Source organism: Ipomoea triloba, chromosome 3 (genome assembly GCF_003576645.1).
Source record: "Ipomoea triloba cultivar NCNSP0323 chromosome 3, ASM357664v1".
Lineage (NCBI taxonomy): Eukaryota > Viridiplantae > Streptophyta > Magnoliopsida > Solanales > Convolvulaceae > Ipomoea > Ipomoea triloba.
This window is the reverse complement of record NC_044918.1, coordinates 31,549,472-31,566,661: the sequence shown is the minus strand read 5'-3', so window position 1 is coordinate 31,566,661 and position 17,190 is coordinate 31,549,472. Positions and strand designations below refer to the sequence as shown.

The 17,190-nt window shown below is 38.0% G+C and overlaps 1 protein-coding gene across 1 annotated transcript; it reads right to left on the bottom strand.

Moving 5' to 3' along the window:
• Positions 1-14,919: 14,919 nt before the first annotated feature.
• LOC116013206 lies at positions 14,920-16,932 on the bottom strand. Its single transcript, XM_031252854.1, has 5 exons — positions 16,857-16,932; positions 16,317-16,772; positions 16,041-16,148; positions 15,399-15,535; positions 14,920-15,201 (listed from the first exon to the last, which is right to left on the bottom strand). Exons 1-5 carry the CDS (start codon positions 16,930-16,932, stop codon positions 14,920-14,922), a joined length of 1,059 nt encoding a protein of 352 aa, XP_031108714.1.
• Positions 16,933-17,190: the final 258 nt, after the last annotated feature.

The window sequence follows — 17,190 nt, the reverse complement described above, 5'->3', positions numbered from 1 at the left end:
TGTCACACGCGTGTGGCCTGGCGTGGGAGCTTTCTGGATTAAATCCACGCCTATTCACACGCGTGTGATGGCGCGTGGCAGCCTCCTGCTTGATGGATTCTTTGTTTGTTGCTTCTTTTGGGTGTATCCTTCGGAAATGACTCAAAGTATTTTTCTTGAGCTGGATTTGTCAAATAGAAGCTAATTAGAGGTTTTATCCATGAAAGTGATCATATTTGGGTGTTGAGACATTAAAATATCATCTAATCATAACCCGAATTTTGACTATTTTTGGCACTTATCACAACTCCTTTACGATCCACGATAGTCACGTCAAATTCTTGCAATAGCAAAATCCATCTGATCAACCTTGGTTTTGCTTCAGGTTTAGACATAAGAAATCTGATAGCTGCATGATCAGTATGAGTGATGACCTTTGACATTAAAAGATATGACCTAAATTTATTTAATGCGAACACGATTGCAAATAGTTATTTCTCGGTCGTGGTATAAGTTTGCTGCTGTTTAGTCAACATTCGACTAGCATAGGCGATAGGCTGAAATTTCTTATCATTTTTCTGCCCTAGCACAACTCCAACATCGAAATTGCTCGCGTCATACATCAACTTAAAAAGGGTTGATCCCATTTTGGTCATACAAGGATTGGAGTATGTACCATGGCATCCTTTAAATTCTGGAATGCTTTCATTGCGTCCTTGTTTAATTCAAACACTGCGTCCTTCTCCAACAGTTTGGTCAACGGTCTTGCAATTTTTGAGAAGTCTTTAATAAATCTTCTATAAAATCCCACATGTCCCAAGAAACTTCTCAGAGATGTCACATTGTGCGGTGGTGGTAAGGTTTCAATAATTGCTGTCTTAGCTCTGTCAACCTCAATGCCTTTTTTTGAAATTTTGTGTCCAAGCACAATTCCTTCTGTGACCATATAATAGCATTTTTCCCATGATAATGCTAAATTCATTTGCTGGCATCGTTTCAGAACTTTTTCCAAATTTCCAAGGCATTCTTCAAAAGTTTCCCCAAAAATTGTGAAATCGTCCATGAAAACTTCCATGAAATCGCCAATGAAATTTTCGGAAATAGCCAACATGCAACGCATGAAGGTGGCAGGGGCGTTACAGAGACCAAATGGCATTCTTCTGTAAGCAAATGTACCGAACAGACAAGTGAATGTTGTTTTCTCTTGATCCTCCAAGGCTACTGGAATTTGAAAGTATCCGCTCATGCCGTCCAAGAAACAGTGGTAACCGTACCCGCTTACTCTTTCAATCATTTGATCTATAAAAGGCAATGGAAAGTGGTCCTTACGGGTGGCTTCGTTGAGCTTTCTATAGTCAATACAGACTCTCCATCCAGTTATCTTTCTTGTAGGAATCAGCTCCTTGTTATCATTCTCAGTGACTATGATTCCTCCCTTTTTTGGTACTACGTGAGTCGGGCTGACCCATGTGCTGTCCGAAATAGGGTAGATCATGCCGACATCCATAAGTTTGATCACCTCGTTTTTCACGACTTCAAATGTGTTTGGGTTAAGTCGACGTTGCGGTTGCGCCACAGGTTTGGATCCTTCTTCCAATAGAATTTTATGTGTGCAAATGGCCGGATTAATCCCCTTCAAGTCAGTCATCTTCCAACCTATAGCTTCTTTGTTTTTTTCAGCACCGTTATCAGTTGTTCTTTTTGTCTTTCTGAAAGATCTGTTGCAACAACAACTGGTAATTCTTTCCCTGTTCCTAAATAGGCATACTCAAGATGAGCAGGTAGAGGTTTTAATTCTCCTTCATGCATTATCTCATTGTCTTCTTTCCTGTTCTCATTTTCATCATCATATTCCTCCTTAAATTCATCAGATTCATCCCCGTCATTTCCAACCATTCCCTCCGAGACTTCACCAACAGAGTTTATATTCTCAACAAATTCAGAAACACAATCATTATTAAGCAAATTAAAACGATCGACCTCTCGGTGTAAAGCAATATGTAAAGAATTAAGTTCATGCTCAAAAGTACTTTCATTATAACTTTTAGCACCTATGGGACATTCCCAATTAAAATCATGCCTCTTAGCTTTAGGTACTTCACACAGATAATCAATTTCATCATGCACATAATCAATGAAAAAGCATTCATCACCACTTAAAGGATATTTCATCATTTTAGTCACGTCGAAGCTAGCAGACTCGTCTCCTACACGGATAACGAGTTTGCCTTCTCCCACATCTATTAAAGCTCTAGCAGTCGCCAAGAAAGGTCTGCCCAAGATGAGAGGAATCTCCACATCTGGGTCCATATCTAAGATCAGAAAGTCCACTGGAAAAATAAATTTATCAACTCGAACTAAAACATCTTCCNCCAAATTTCCAAGGCATTCTTCAAAAGTTTCCCCAAAAATTGTGAAATCGTCCATGAAAACTTCCATGAAATCGCCAATGAAATTTTCGGAAATAGCCAACATGCAACGCATGAAGGTGGCAGGGGCGTTACAGAGACCAAATGGCATTCTTCTGTAAGCAAATGTACCGAACAGACAAGTGAATGTTGTTTTCTCTTGATCCTCCAAGGCTACTGGAATTTGAAAGTATCCGCTCATGCCGTCCAAGAAACAGTGGTAACCGTACCCGCTTACTCTTTCAATCATTTGATCTATAAAAGGCAATGGAAAGTGGTCCTTACGGGTGGCTTCGTTGAGCTTTCTATAGTCAATACAGACTCTCCATCCAGTTATCTTTCTTGTAGGAATCAGCTCCTTGTTATCATTCTCAGTGACTATGATTCCTCCCTTTTTTGGTACTACGTGAGTCGGGCTGACCCATGTGCTGTCCGAAATAGGGTAGATCATGCCGACATCCATAAGTTTGATCACCTCGTTTTTCACGACTTCAAATGTGTTTGGGTTAAGTCGACGTTGCGGTTGCGCCACAGGTTTGGATCCTTCTTCCAATAGAATTTTATGTGTGCAAATGGCCGGATTAATCCCCTTCAAGTCAGTCATCTTCCAACCTATAGCTTCTTTGTTTTTTTCAGCACCGTTATCAGTTGTTCTTTTTGTCTTTCTGAAAGATCTGTTGCAACAACAACTGGTAATTCTTTCCCTGTTCCTAAATAGGCATACTCAAGATGAGCAGGTAGAGGTTTTAATTCTCCTTCATGCATTATCTCATTGTCTTCTTTCCTGTTCTCATTTTCATCATCATATTCCTCCTTAAATTCATCAGATTCATCCCCGTCATTTCCAACCATTCCCTCCGAGACTTCACCAACAGAGTTTATATTCTCAACAAATTCAGAAACACAATCATTATTAAGCAAATTAAAACGATCGACCTCTCGGTGTAAAGCAATATGTAAAGAATTAAGTTCATGCTCAAAAGTACTTTCATTATAACTTTTAGCACCTATGGGACATTCCCAATTAAAATCATGCCTCTTAGCTTTAGGTACTTCACACAGATAATCAATTTCATCATGCACATAATCAATGAAAAAGCATTCATCACCACTTAAAGGATATTTCATCATTTTAGTCACGTCGAAGCTAGCAGACTCGTCTCCTACACGGATAACGAGTTTGCCTTCTCCCACATCTATTAAAGCTCTAGCAGTCGCCAAGAAAGGTCTGCCCAAGATGAGAGGAATCTCCACATCTGGGTCCATATCTAAGATCAGAAAGTCCACTGGAAAAATAAATTTATCAACTCGAACTAAAACATCTTCCACTATACCCCTAGGGTATTTGGTGGATCGGTCAGCTAGTTGAATGCTCATGCGTGTGGGCTTAAGGGTTTCTAGATTCAATTGTCGATATAATGCAAAGGGCATTAGATTGATGCTAGCACCTAGATCTGCTAAGGCTCTATTAAAAGTCGTTCCTCCTATATTACAAGGTATAGTAAAGCTTCCAGGATCTTTTAATTTTCTAGGCACATCCTTATGTAATATAGCAGAACATTCCTCTCCTAGCACAACAGTAGCAGTTTCAGCTAATCTCTTTTTATTTGATAGAAGATCTTTAAGGAATTTGGCATACCTCGGCATTTCTCCTAGTGCATCGATGAATGGAATATCAACGTGTAATTGGCGTAGCATTTGTAGGAATTTTTCGTATTTGGCGTTGTCGATATCGGTGCGGAATCTCTGAGGGAACGGAAGTTTTGCTTTTGGCACAGGCAGTGGTTCTTGCATGACTTCTTTTCCTTTCCGAGAAGGTTGTGGTTGTATTTCTTCCTTCCTGAGTTCTTCTTCAAGTGCTTGTTTGGCTTGTGTTGAATTGGTGGTCTCTTCATTGTCCAGTCTTGGCTCTTCTGTTGGAATGGATTGCGGTGGAGGTGGAACAACGTCTGGAAGTGCTCTTCCGCTTCTCAATGTTACGGCATTTACATCTGTTTCACCTTGGGATTGGATCATTTCCATAATTTTCGCGAGTGTGCTTTCAACCGTTTGAAGCGGTGAAAGTGTCTCGTGGCGTAATTCTTGAATTTCTCCGAGCATCTCTTTAGTAATGGTCTCTTTAAGTCTGACATTCTCCTCCCTCGTTTCTCGGATGAAATCATTTAGGCGTTGCTCGAGGGTGGTTTGGTTGTTTCAGGGTGAAAGAGGCTGCTCTGGAGAAATATAAGAATAGGCATATGCATTGGCTTTGTCCACGTCCTCACCACGCGTGTGAGTCGGCGTGGAATTATTCCAGTGAGCTCCCACGCCGGCACACACGCGTGTAGATCTCGTGGCAGGATCACAGCTCGCAAAAATTTCAGGATTGTGATGTTTTGGCTCGTCGCAATGCATTGGAGGGTAATAAATTGGTGGAGGAGGTAGTGAGTACGGGAAAGAAGGTGGGTAGGGAAAATGGTAGTTATGATGGTATTGAGGTGGTGGGTATGAAGGTTGGGGTGGTGAAGGGTAGTAGGGATTTCTTCCGTATGGTATATGACTGTGGTAAGCTTGATCATTAGGCGGAGGTGGATCCATGATTCTATCGAAGAATTCCTGCAATCAAATTTTTCAGGCAAAGAATCGTAGCACAAGAGGTAGCTCCTTTCACAGATTAGCTCAAATAGTGTGTGGTTGGGTGCGGAAGTGTAATTGGTAATAAAACAAGACAAAAGAGAAGAAAGTAAACAAGTTATCCAAACGATTCAAGATAGTAAAACTTTAAATTCACCGTTTGCCATCCCCGGCAACGGCGCCATTTTAACGATGTTTGTATGGGTGAGTGGATGGTGAAGGTATGGAGGGTGTTAAAACGAAGAGTCATGAACTCCCCGAGTATCGTATCTCTCGCGGATGGCAAATTAGAGAATATACGGCTTTACTACCTTGGTTTGTTTGAATAACGTTAAGATGGATCATGTGGATTTTGGTAAAAAAAAAAATTAAGAGGGCAAAGGTTAATGAAATAAAGAGATAAACAAAGGAAATAAAGGCGGATGGGGCTAAGATGTCATGGAGATTGGTTCAAGCATAAGGTAGAGTGTTGATTTCTTTTGAGTTACGGTTGAAGGAGCTTGGAACATTGTCCTGAGTGGCGTCACACTCAAGCTCCCAATCCTCAGTCGGTTGGGGAATTTTATCAAACACTTTGTCTACAAGTTCCCTCCGGATCTCATCTTCTCAGATTGAGAGCGGGAGATGTGGGTAGTGGGCTACATCTCTTTGCGATATCTCGCCAAAGAGATGATCCTATACTCTTGGAGAGATCGGGGCCCTCGATCTAACAAGATCATACAAAATATACACACAAATTCAACATTCCCCAATGAAATCAAACTCATTCATCAAGATAGATCATGAACACCAATCATCCATTCAATCTAGCCCCTATCCTAGGGATTAGCCTCTCATAGGCTTTAGCAACATCAAAGCATCAAAATAGAAAAGCATATCTACAAGATCAATATAAAAAGCAAACAACTTTAAGGAAAAAGGAAAGGCAAGAGAAAGCCAAAGAGAAAACAAGTCTTTAATGAAAGAAGTTACCCAAAAGATCTTCAAAGCTATGGAGATCTAGTTCTCTTCTCCAAGGAGCTCCTCCTCCTCTCCTAATCCTTTCTAAACCTAACCTAAAATGTAGAATAGAAAAATGTGACAAAAGACTCCCTAAACCTAGCTGAAATGTCCCTTAAATACTAAAACATCGCGCAGATTTTCTGGTGCCGCCCCACGTCTGCCACACGCGTGTGGACTGGCGTGGACGGTTACTGGAATATTTCCACGCCAGCTCACACGCGTGTGAGGCTCGTGGGCGTGGTTTCTTCATTTTCGTTTCCTTTTGTTGTTTCCGGTTTGGTCTTCGTGTGCTCCCATGTGGATTGATTCTTCCTTTCAATGATTTATGCTCCTTTTCGGTTGATTTCAGCCTTCATTCTTGTGGGAATTCTTCAAAACACTCCACACAGAACTCATTTGCAATTTGTTAGTAAAATAGCATGTAAACACGTAATTGCACTCTCTAAGACTTATTTTTAGCAAGAAATCAACTTAATAAGTTATAGATAAATAGGTACTTTTGGCGTCTATCAATAACACAAATGATTTCTTCACTTTCGATAGTCTTAGACACCCACCATTTTGATTAACCAAGAATTCTGTTTTGTATAAGTAAGTATCTTGGAAGCATATGGACTTAAGTTATATTGTCTTGCTTGAGGGCAAGCAAGAATTACAGTGTGGAAACTTGATAAGCTCCCAAGATACCCATTATTTGAGTGCAATCTAGGGTACTTTGTAACGTTTTTAGCATCCTTAAATGATAATTTTGTGATCAAATGTGCTTTAAATTCACTAACCGCACACAAAGCTACCTTTGGCATAATTTGATATGATACAGAAGTCCTGGAGCCCCGAAGGACCCATAATGATGCCCACACGCATGGTGGTGCCCGTGGCAACATTCCAGTAGCCAACCACGCACGATCACATGCGTGTGGGAGGACGTGGTGGAGACTCTACGCGAGATTTTCCCTAGGGCGAAATTACGGAGACTATTTAAGCCCCCTTGATAGAATTTCAGAGGAGAACCCCTTTTTCCATTTTTGGGAGAGTTCCTCCCTCTTGCAATATTTTCATTTCTTAGTTTTTAGAATAGTTTAGCTTACTAAATTCTCCTTGTAAGAAGACAATAAGCTTGGATTGAAGGAATACTTCAATAATAGGTGATTTCTATCTCATCTTAATCTATTTTACTATTTTGTTCTTGGATTGAATTAACTATTGTCTTTGAATTCTTGATCATGAGTGGCTAGTTTGATCTAGGGATTTGGATTGTGTGAAGATATGTTGCTAGTGTGATGATCTTATATCTTATTTGGATTTAAATGCTAGATTGTTGGAATTCCTATTCTTGTCTATTGATTGTTGTTTTGATGATATCTTGTTTGGATTTGGCCAATCTAGATGAGAGATTGAGCTCTTAACTCTTTCATGTCTTTGATTAGAGTTAGGATTGAAAGCTTTGTAACAATCATAGATCCTATGGACTTCTTAAGAATAGTAGGAAGATGTGTAGCTAAGGTGTTCGATAAAATGTCTCTTAGGACTTTGGTTGCTTAAAGGCACTCCTAGGTCCAAGAAGCCCTAATACACAGAGGTGGAAGAGGACTAAGAAGACACTCTCTTGAATAGCCAACATCTTTGCTCCGTTTATCCATTACCTTAGACACACTAGGATGCAACATAGATGAACACTATCCAATCCCTTACTTCCCTTATACACATTTATTCACACTCATTTTTACTCTTACTCTCTCACAAACCTTATGAACCTTTTCACTCTCGAATCACCATTCACCACACTCAAATCTCTAGCGTGACTCAATCACTTGAACAAACAAACGTTTGACACACCTCCACGTCCATCCTTCGAGACTGACACTCGAGGAGTCATTGACTTTCTGTTTTATCAGATTCATATTTCTTTTGACATTTCACCCTATGCACGCAAAGTGGGGTCAATTGCAATGTACAATTTTTTTTCCATTGTATTTATAGGTGTAAAATGCATGGTTGAAAAAATCGCTAGGCGCTTCTCGGTCGCTTGGGGAGCGCCTAGCGCCTAGGACGCCTAGGCAGGGATTAATCGGCGCCTAGGCGTCAGTGTATTTTTTTTATTTTTAAAAAATTTGTTTTAAGTATTTTTCAATTTTTTAAAGACTAATAATTATAAATTATATAATACTTTAATAGTTAACACTAAAATATTAAATATTAATCTATATATATACATATATAATAACAGAAGTGCTGGAAAGAGTTTTCCCGCTCAAACTGGAGGGCATTTTAGTAATAATACAATTAATATAACTAATTAAAATAAAAAAACTATTGATTTAGAATAAGTCAAAAACCGTGGATGCATGCATATTAGGCAAATAAAACTATTTGATTTAATTACAAAAGGTAAATTGCATACAAAATAAGATATATATATATATATATATATATATATATATATATATATATATAATAGCAGAATAATTACTCTTTCCTTTATAAATTAAAATTAATTATACTTTCCTTTTAAATTTATAATTATCACATTTCCTACCTATAAATATAATAGATTAATCTTTAGAAATTATAATTTTTTATTATGCATTGTCTCCTTCCCCTTCCTTTTTCTCTGTAAAATCATATCTTGGTGACTCTCTTATCTCCTTCTTGCATTGCCTCCCTTTACTCTGCCCCTCGACATTCTCTATCAAGTTCTGATTTTTATTAAACGCATTGAGGATTCATTTCTGAGTTTGAAAATTTTATGTCTTTTTGTTTTGTGTTTATGCGTGCAGTAGTGAAGGAGCTAGCTGAATTAGGCGTCAGTGCATACACCGATTCAAGAAAGGAAGAAGAGCTCAACCAGCGCTTGCAAGAATTGGCTTTAAAGGCCTCAAAGTCTCTGAAACTGTCTGCGATCTATCCTCTGCAGACCAGCGGCTCCATAATTTTTACAATATAATAAACTGTATGTACTACGTTTTTTGTTTTATATATAAATTAAATATGAGTTGTATGTATTCCAAAAAAAATGAGCTGTATAGTAGGCACGAAGCATTAATGTACGTTAGTTTATGGTTGCACAATGTAATGCGATTACCGTTTAAATTAGCTTGATCATTGTTGTTGGTCCCGATAGGGTGGGAAAACTCTAGAGGGGGGGGTGAATAGACTTTTCAACAAATTCAAAAAATTATAACACTTTGGTAATTTCAACTCTAGGTAGCAAGCATAAAGCAAATAAACAACTTAGAGTTCACAGCGGAATAATAGTACGTAAAGTGCTATAAATAACTTGATCAGATATGAAGAGATATATCGCATGCAAAAGCAAACCCATATGATAAATAAAGAATGAATAGTAAATGGGTTTGTATGAATCAGGAGGAATCCCTTACAAATAAATATGAATAGTGAGTGAATAGTAAGGAATAGTGTGTGAATAGTGCATGAATAGTAAATAAGCTCTAGGAAATTGAAATGCTCAGTACATGCACTTTGAATATGAAGACTTGTAATAAAATATGCAATGCATGCACACGTATGACTTTGCAAGACCCGAATAGATATATCAGTTAGTGGGTTAGTACGGGATATGCATGCAAGAATAAATATGGTGCAAGCAAATTAAAGAGATAGAGGTTTATAGTGGTTCGGAGATGGTGTAATTCTCCTACTCCACTTCTTCCTTCACTCCAAGGAAGATTTCCACTATCTTCAATCAACTAGATACAAATAGTGGATCAGTGCTCTTCTAGCATCTTCTACTCCGAATGCTCTTTGCCTACAGCAACACTCAAACCCGAACGTCTTGCAACCCAGCTACGTTCACGAGCGTCTTGCACCCAGCTACGCTCCTCAACCAAGTGTTTTGCACCCAGCTACACTTTAGTCTTCACGAGTGCTCTGAAAAAAGCCGCACTCCTCCGAGTATCCCGCACAATGCTATACTCCCGAGCTTTTCTCCCCAGAGTGTCTCGCACAAAGCCACGCTCCTTCCGAGTGCCTCGCACTCAACTCGGATTTCACAAGCCGCACCTGCTACTCCCCTTTCCTCTACTCACAGTAGATATGATGTTACAAAGAAATATTTTTCTTCTTCTCTCTGACTTAAATTTTCTATTCAGCTCAATACTTGCACTCTCCAATATTTTTCTTCTCTCCTTCGAAATAATAATATCTTTAGATAGCTCAATATTTGCTCAGATGTTGTGATGTGGAGAGGTGAGAGAGGTACTTGTCTTCAAGTCTTGCATGGGTATTTATAGCTTGAAGAAGCTATCTACCCGTTGTAGATCTTCAAATCTTGATCGTCCATTTTGAATCTTGAAATAATTTGCCAACTTGTTCTGAAGCTCTCCATGGCCTTTGTCAGATGAATTTGAAATTTGGCCTATGTCATTACTCCTCTTGTAAAAAGCCCATTCGTCCAATTGCATCCTCAGATCTTGATTTGAATTTCCTTATCAAGATGGCCTATCCTTGACTTTGTAATTTCTTCTTCTGATTGTCAAGTTGATCTCTCCAAAATATTTCCTCCGGTGACTCTTGCTTGAGCATAAATTATATCACCGAAAATTCACCGACACTTTCAAGTTGGTCTTCACTTGCTTAATTCGAAATTTGCCTCCAAAAATTAATTTTGGATTTTCAAATTATTATCCCAAAATTAAATTTAATTTTTGCTCCAATCTCAATCCAAAAATTTAATTTTGGATAGAATTTTTGTTACCAAAAATTAAATTTTCACTTAGGAATTTTATCTCCAAGATTTGAATTTTTCTTTTGCATTTTCCTCCCCAGGGACGTACTGGCCGTAACTTCCAGTATGTAACAGAGTATCATCCGCTTAAAATAAATTCCTCACATTAGGATTCAAACACTAGCCCTTCTAATTCATGCTACATACTCTGACCATTACTCCATATTAACTCATTGGTTAATATTCTTCTCAAATCTCTTTTATTCTCAGAATGGCCTTAGTAGCATTTTCTCCTTCTTGAATAAATAAATTCGAACCAGTTTTGTTGTTCACTTTGTAATCCTGAAAGTTGTCCTCGTTCCCTTGTTGAGTCATCCTCATGTCCTCCAAATAAAATGTTGATCTTGGGTTTCAAACCAAAGACCTTTGGCTTGTGCTATGCACTCCTTGTCCATTCTTCCATTTCATCTTTTAATGATTAATAAATAACAATATGCTGATTAAGTCTAATTCTCCTCAAATTCGTATGACTTTGACTTTAGACTTGGACCTTTGGAGATTGTACACTAAGACTCAAAAATAAAATAAGGGGACTAATAAAAATTACAATTTGTATCATCAAAACTATTACATTTTATTCCTAACAATTTCCCCCTTTTTGATGATACCAAATCCTATACCCGAACATTTTGGCTTAGTCTTTCAAAAAAAAAAGATATTTTTATTTTCTTATTTTATTTGACTAGCCAATTTGACGAGTTTGACAAAAATTGGACCTACGGACTCAATTTTTATTTTTAGACACTTTCTAGACATCATGCAATTTTATTTGAGGTTCAATTTTTCTAATTTTATCAATTTTCATTTTTCTTCCTCAAATTGCATTTTACAACTAAACTCAAGTGTGTCTAAAAATTATAACTTCTAAAGAAATACAATGAAATATAATAATCTCCAAAATATCATAATATATAACACAAGGTAGCATAGTCACGGTCAAAGTCAAAAGTAAGCCCATACGTACATAATGTCATAATTCACAAAGCAAAATAACATTTCATACCATGTCCAACACCATGCTACGTCCTTTGTGAGTCCTAGCCGCTGCCACCACCTTCATTTTCTCCAAACATTTTTCTTCCTCCAAAATACCAAAATGAGAGGGTATTTCACTCTTCCCCCTATTTGGTAGCATCCCAAATGTTCTTGATGATAATGTGTTCACCACGCTGTGCCGAGCGTATCTCCTTGTTCACCACCATCAATTCTTCCATGTTCTTGATCAAGGTAACATTCATAGCTCTCACCATAGCTAGCTCTTCCTTTATTGCTGCGGTTTCCACTTCGTTGGTGTGTACGGCTTCTTTAAGTTTATCAATTTCATGGGCCATGTTGTATATTATCCTTTCTGTCCGAATCTTGTGTTGAAGATTGTCACTGTGATGTGATTCTACAAGATTTTTGGCCGCAATCCTTTCCTTGTCAAGTGCTTCTAACAACTCATTAACAAAGGTGTTAAGATAAGACTTTGTAAATGGATTAATCTCACCAATTTGTGCTTCCACTTTTGCAAAATTATCAAGAAAAACTTGATAATTTATAGCTTTGTTTGTTGAGTGAATTGCCTCCTTGAGATCATTCAAAGCTTTCAAAATTCTTGCACTTCCAGCATCATCATCATTCGAATTTTCTTTAGAAAATTCATTCTGGTCATCCTGCAACTCATCCTGTCGGTCATCCTGTCCGGCAGTCAAGTTTTCATCACTGTCAATAACCTCAATAGGATTGATATGGGGCTCATCTCCTCCAGATTGATTCACCTATTCTTCCTCTTCATCACCATCAATTTGGTTTCCTTCATTAGCCCTCAAATCATCACCTTGTTGTGCCTCAAAAACACCATGAAAGTCAGCCATAAGACTGTCATTCTGGACTGCTTCTTGATTCTCTTCTTGGTCTGCCACTGCCACCTCCAATTCATCATCATTTTCGACCAGATTATCACCTACATTTGTTGCTTCAACCTCAACATTTTCAATCACTTATTCCTCTACTCTCTCGGCCTCACTCTCTTGTTCTCCAATACCGCTTGTTGTCACTAGTTGGTTCCCAATAACTTCCACTTGTTGGTTCCGAATATCCTCTTCAACCTCAACTCTCTCGGCTACTTCATAAATTTCTTCCCCCTCAATTTTATCCAAAATCTCATTTTCATTTACCTCAACCTCATGGTCACCCTCACTCTCATTCATCTTTTCTTTTCTTCCTTCCCCCTCACAACCATGACTCTTATCATTTTGACACTCCACACTTCCAACAACACGGTCACTCCCTCCAATGTTACCACACATCTCCTCTAAGGCCTCAATTGCCTCCATTTTTTCTCTAGTAACATTTTCTTTGCTAGCCACTTTCTCTTTTGAAGTCCTAACCTTCTTAAAAACTCTATTAAAGGGAATTTCGTACGTGTGGTCATCTTCATCAATGGGTCTCTTCATGTTCACCCTAAACAAATACTTGCAAGCAAGTATCGGTTTTATCTCACCCATTTTTACTCCCTTCTTTCTCAACAATTCTCCGATCAACAACCCGTAACCCGGTTTCTCGGTCTTATTCACCATGCTCTTTAGCCTATCAAATATAATTTCACTCCAATCCACCTTGACACCATTAAACACAACATGCATAATTCTAGCAATTTGCAAGGTGATTCGGTCAAAACCTCCTAACTTGCTCAACAAACACTTAGCAATTATTTCACCCAACTTAGCAAATTCTAACTTAAAATCATTCCTATATCCAGGAAATTTGGGCACGGCATCTCCCTCATCCATTCGAACCACAGGCCAAAAACTGTCCTTATCATAAAAATACCCTTCAAAGCTTGTAACTTCATCAGATAAAGCATATAGGCATTTTATATCACTTTGTTTCACACAAACAGATTTTCCATTCATACGACAAACAATAGCATCATTTTTTCAACTTGGCACGCTCAAAGAAATTGCACACGGCATCATAAAAATACCAACAAATTGATATTTACATACCTTCAACAGTTCAGATTTCTCTAGTCCATCAATAATCACTTGAGCAAGCTATTTGTCGATGGCCACATTCACCAAGTCGACGGGTTCGAACAAATGGCCGGTCTCAATCTTCTTAGTAGAAACCGTGGGTGGGGTTCTTTTAGAGGTTCTTCGGGTAGTAGGTGCCATTTTTGGGGTTATTTTGGAATGGGTATGAGTAAACACTTGGGTTTGAGAAGTTTTGGAGTTTCGGCTATGGCTTCCTCGTCGAAATAGAGAAGAGAAAGGGGAAAGGGCCTTTCAATTTTGGCTTTCAAATTTTGGGGAATCCGAAAAGGTGCCTCATTTTTAATGGGTTTTGGGGGTTCAAAAGACTACTTTACCCTTAATGAAATAATACATGTTCTTTTTGGCTTGAGGGTAATTCAGTCAACTCAAAGGGTATATGGGTAAAATCGGTAGCTTCAGCTCAAGAATATCCCTGATGGAATAGATCCATGCAAAAATAGATACATGCAAAAATATTTTCGAATAGGGATGAATAAAAAAAATGTGAGACACGTAAAAATTAGATAAAATCAAATAGCAAGTCTCACAAGTAATCATGAGCTAAAAATAATACAAGTTTGAAATAAATGCCGACATGTGACAGGTGTAACTCATAAATTCTTTTCACTTTCTCTAGAGTACATCTGAGTGACAAGTAAGAACTCTAGTTTCTTACATTTGTTACTCTAGCTACTATAGTAAAAGTAAAAGATGGTAAAATCTTGACACATATGCTCACCTATCAAAATACATGCAAAGACATAGCCTTCATCACATGACTTACAAGACAAGATAAAATAAATGTCAAAGATATCAACAAAGATTTTCTACAGTACTTTGACTAAAAGCATGTGAACACTCAAGTAGAATGGGAAATACGTACCAGGCTTGCACGAAATCATCCAAAAATCACATATCACATATAATGTACGTAAATATGCAATACAAAATAGATAAAGCACAATTTGTGCAAGATTTGCACAAATTATTATGCACGCATATAATCACGTAATTAACAATTAATCACAAATTAAAGCACAAAATCATGCAATTGGCAATTTTAACACATATACGCATATAGGCACGTAACAATTAAAAATAAGCACATTAAAATCATAATTAAATAAAATTGAGCTTAAGGATAGGAAAGTGATACTTAGCTCATTTCGATCATGCCCATCTCATGCCTTAAAGTTGCAAATCGAGATTCACACAACGGTTTCGTGAGAATATCGGCAATTTGATTCTCCGTGGGAATATGGTCGATTCTAAAATCCTTCTTTTCGACGTGGTCACGAATAAAATGATGTCGTACGTCGATGTGTTTTGTCCATGAGTGAAGCACTGGATTTTGAGAAACTGCAATCGCACTAGTATTGTCACAGAAAATACTAACGTCCTCGCAATTTATACTGTAATCTTTCAACTGTTGCTTCATCTACAAAATTTGCGAACAACAACTCCCTGCTGCGATATATTCGGCTTCGACAGTGCTTGTAGCAATGGAATTTTGTTTTTTGCTAAACCATGAAACTAACCTTCCCCCTAAGAACTGGCACGTTCCGGAGGTGCTTTTACGATCAATTTTGCAACCTGCAAAATCTGCATCTGAATATCCGTTTAGTTCAAAATTACCTTCTTTCGGATACCATAATCCGACATTGATTGTTCCTTTGAGATAACGAATGATCTTCTTGGTAGCAAGTATATGACTTTCTTTCGGCTTAGATTGGAATCTAGCACATACACCCACTGAGTAAGATATGTCGGGTCTACTCGTAGTGAGGTATAGAAAAGATCCAATCATTCCACGATACATCGTTTGATCTACGTCTTTTCCTTCGTCATCTTTGTCTATTCGTTGTGCTGTGCTCATAGGAATTTTCACTGAGCTCTTTCCTTCCAATCCAAATTTCTTGATAAGATCTTTTGTGTATTTGGCCTGATTGATAAAGATTCCTTCCTTCAATTGTTTGACTTGTAGTCCAAGGAAGTAGTTCAATTCGCCCATCATGCTCATTTCGAATCTGTTCTGCATTAGCTTAGAAAATTTCTCGCACAAGGTTTTATCAGTACTTCCAAAAATAATATCATCAACATAAATTTGTACTAATAAAATATGATTATTTTCTTGAATTCTAAATAAGGTTTTGTCAACAAGGCCTTTGGTAAAACCACAACTAATTAAGAACGTCGATAGTGTATCATACCAAGCTCGGGGTGCTTGTTTTAAACCATACAACGCCTTCTTTAGTTTATAGACCTTATCAACATTACCTTGTACCTCAAATCCGGGTGGTTGCTCAACATAGACTTCTTCTTCAAGTAAGCCGTTAAGAAATGCACTTTTCACGTCCATTTGATAGACCGTGAAATTCTTGTACGCTGCGTAGGTTAAGAATATTCTTATTGCTTCAAGTCGTGCAACCGGGGCAAACGTCTCATCAAAATCTATTCCTTCTTCTTGTGAGTAGCCCTTTGCAACTAGCCTCGCTTTATTCCTAACAATGATTCCATCTTCGTTCGCTTTGTTCCTAAAGACCCATTTAGTACCTATTACATTGTAATTTTCTGGTCTAGGAACGAGCTCCCACACGTCATTTCTTTTGAATTGATTTAGCTCTTCTTGCATGGCTTCAATCCAGCTTGGATCACTTAGAGCTTCGTCAATTTCCTTTGGCTCGATTTGAGATAGAAAACATGCGAATAGAGTATCTCGTGTTGCAGATCTTGTTTTCACGCCGTCTTGTACTCTTCCAATCACGAGATCTTGAGGGTGATTTCTAAGCCATCTTAGATCTGGTTGAAAGTTGTCTTGGGAGTTGGTTGGTGGTGAGGAATTGTTCACGTGTGAGATAGGAGTAGCTTGATTTGTCACATTGCTTTCTTTGTTAACCTCCTCATCCTGATTGTCATCCTCAGGGTCATCCTGTTCCTCATCCTGCTCCCTTGCAACTTCATTCGTATTTCTTGTGTTTAGCACGCCTTGATGGCCAATCTTAGAATTATCTAATTATAGATCACTTAATCCCTGCAAGATTTCATCCTCAAAAATTTCATTAGTGGTAATTAAATTATCTTGAACATTTTTACCACTTTTCGAAACATCTGCTTCATTGATTTTCGGCGATTCATCGAACACAACATGGATTGATTCTTCTACCACCATTGTCGATTTATTTAATACTCTGAATGCTCTGCTAGTAGATGAATAACCTAAAAATATTGCTACATCTGCACGCTCATCAAATGTTTTTAGATGTGTTTTTCCATTAACAAGAACAAAACATTTGCAACCAAATGAATGAAAATAACTAAGGTTAGGTTTCCTCCCTTTCCATAATTCATATGGTGTCTTATTGTGCAGTTTGTGAATCGTGCTTCTATTTTGCGTGTAACAAGCAGTGTTGATTGCTTCAGCCCAAAA

Excerpts from the sequence above, each read along its gene's own strand:
- LOC116013206 (XM_031252854.1), bottom strand. The coding sequence starts at position 16,932 with ATGGTGGTAGAAGAATCAATCCATGTTGTGTTCGATGAATCGCCGAAA. Across the intron at positions 16,773-16,856 it reads AGCAGATGTTTCGAAAAGTG|ATAATTCTAAGATTGGCCAT; the intron begins GTAAAAATGTTC and ends ATCTATAATTAG. Across the intron at positions 15,536-16,040 it reads ACCCGGATTTGAGGTACAAG|ACCCGACATATCTTACTCAG; the intron begins GTAATGTTGATA and ends CACTACGAGTAG.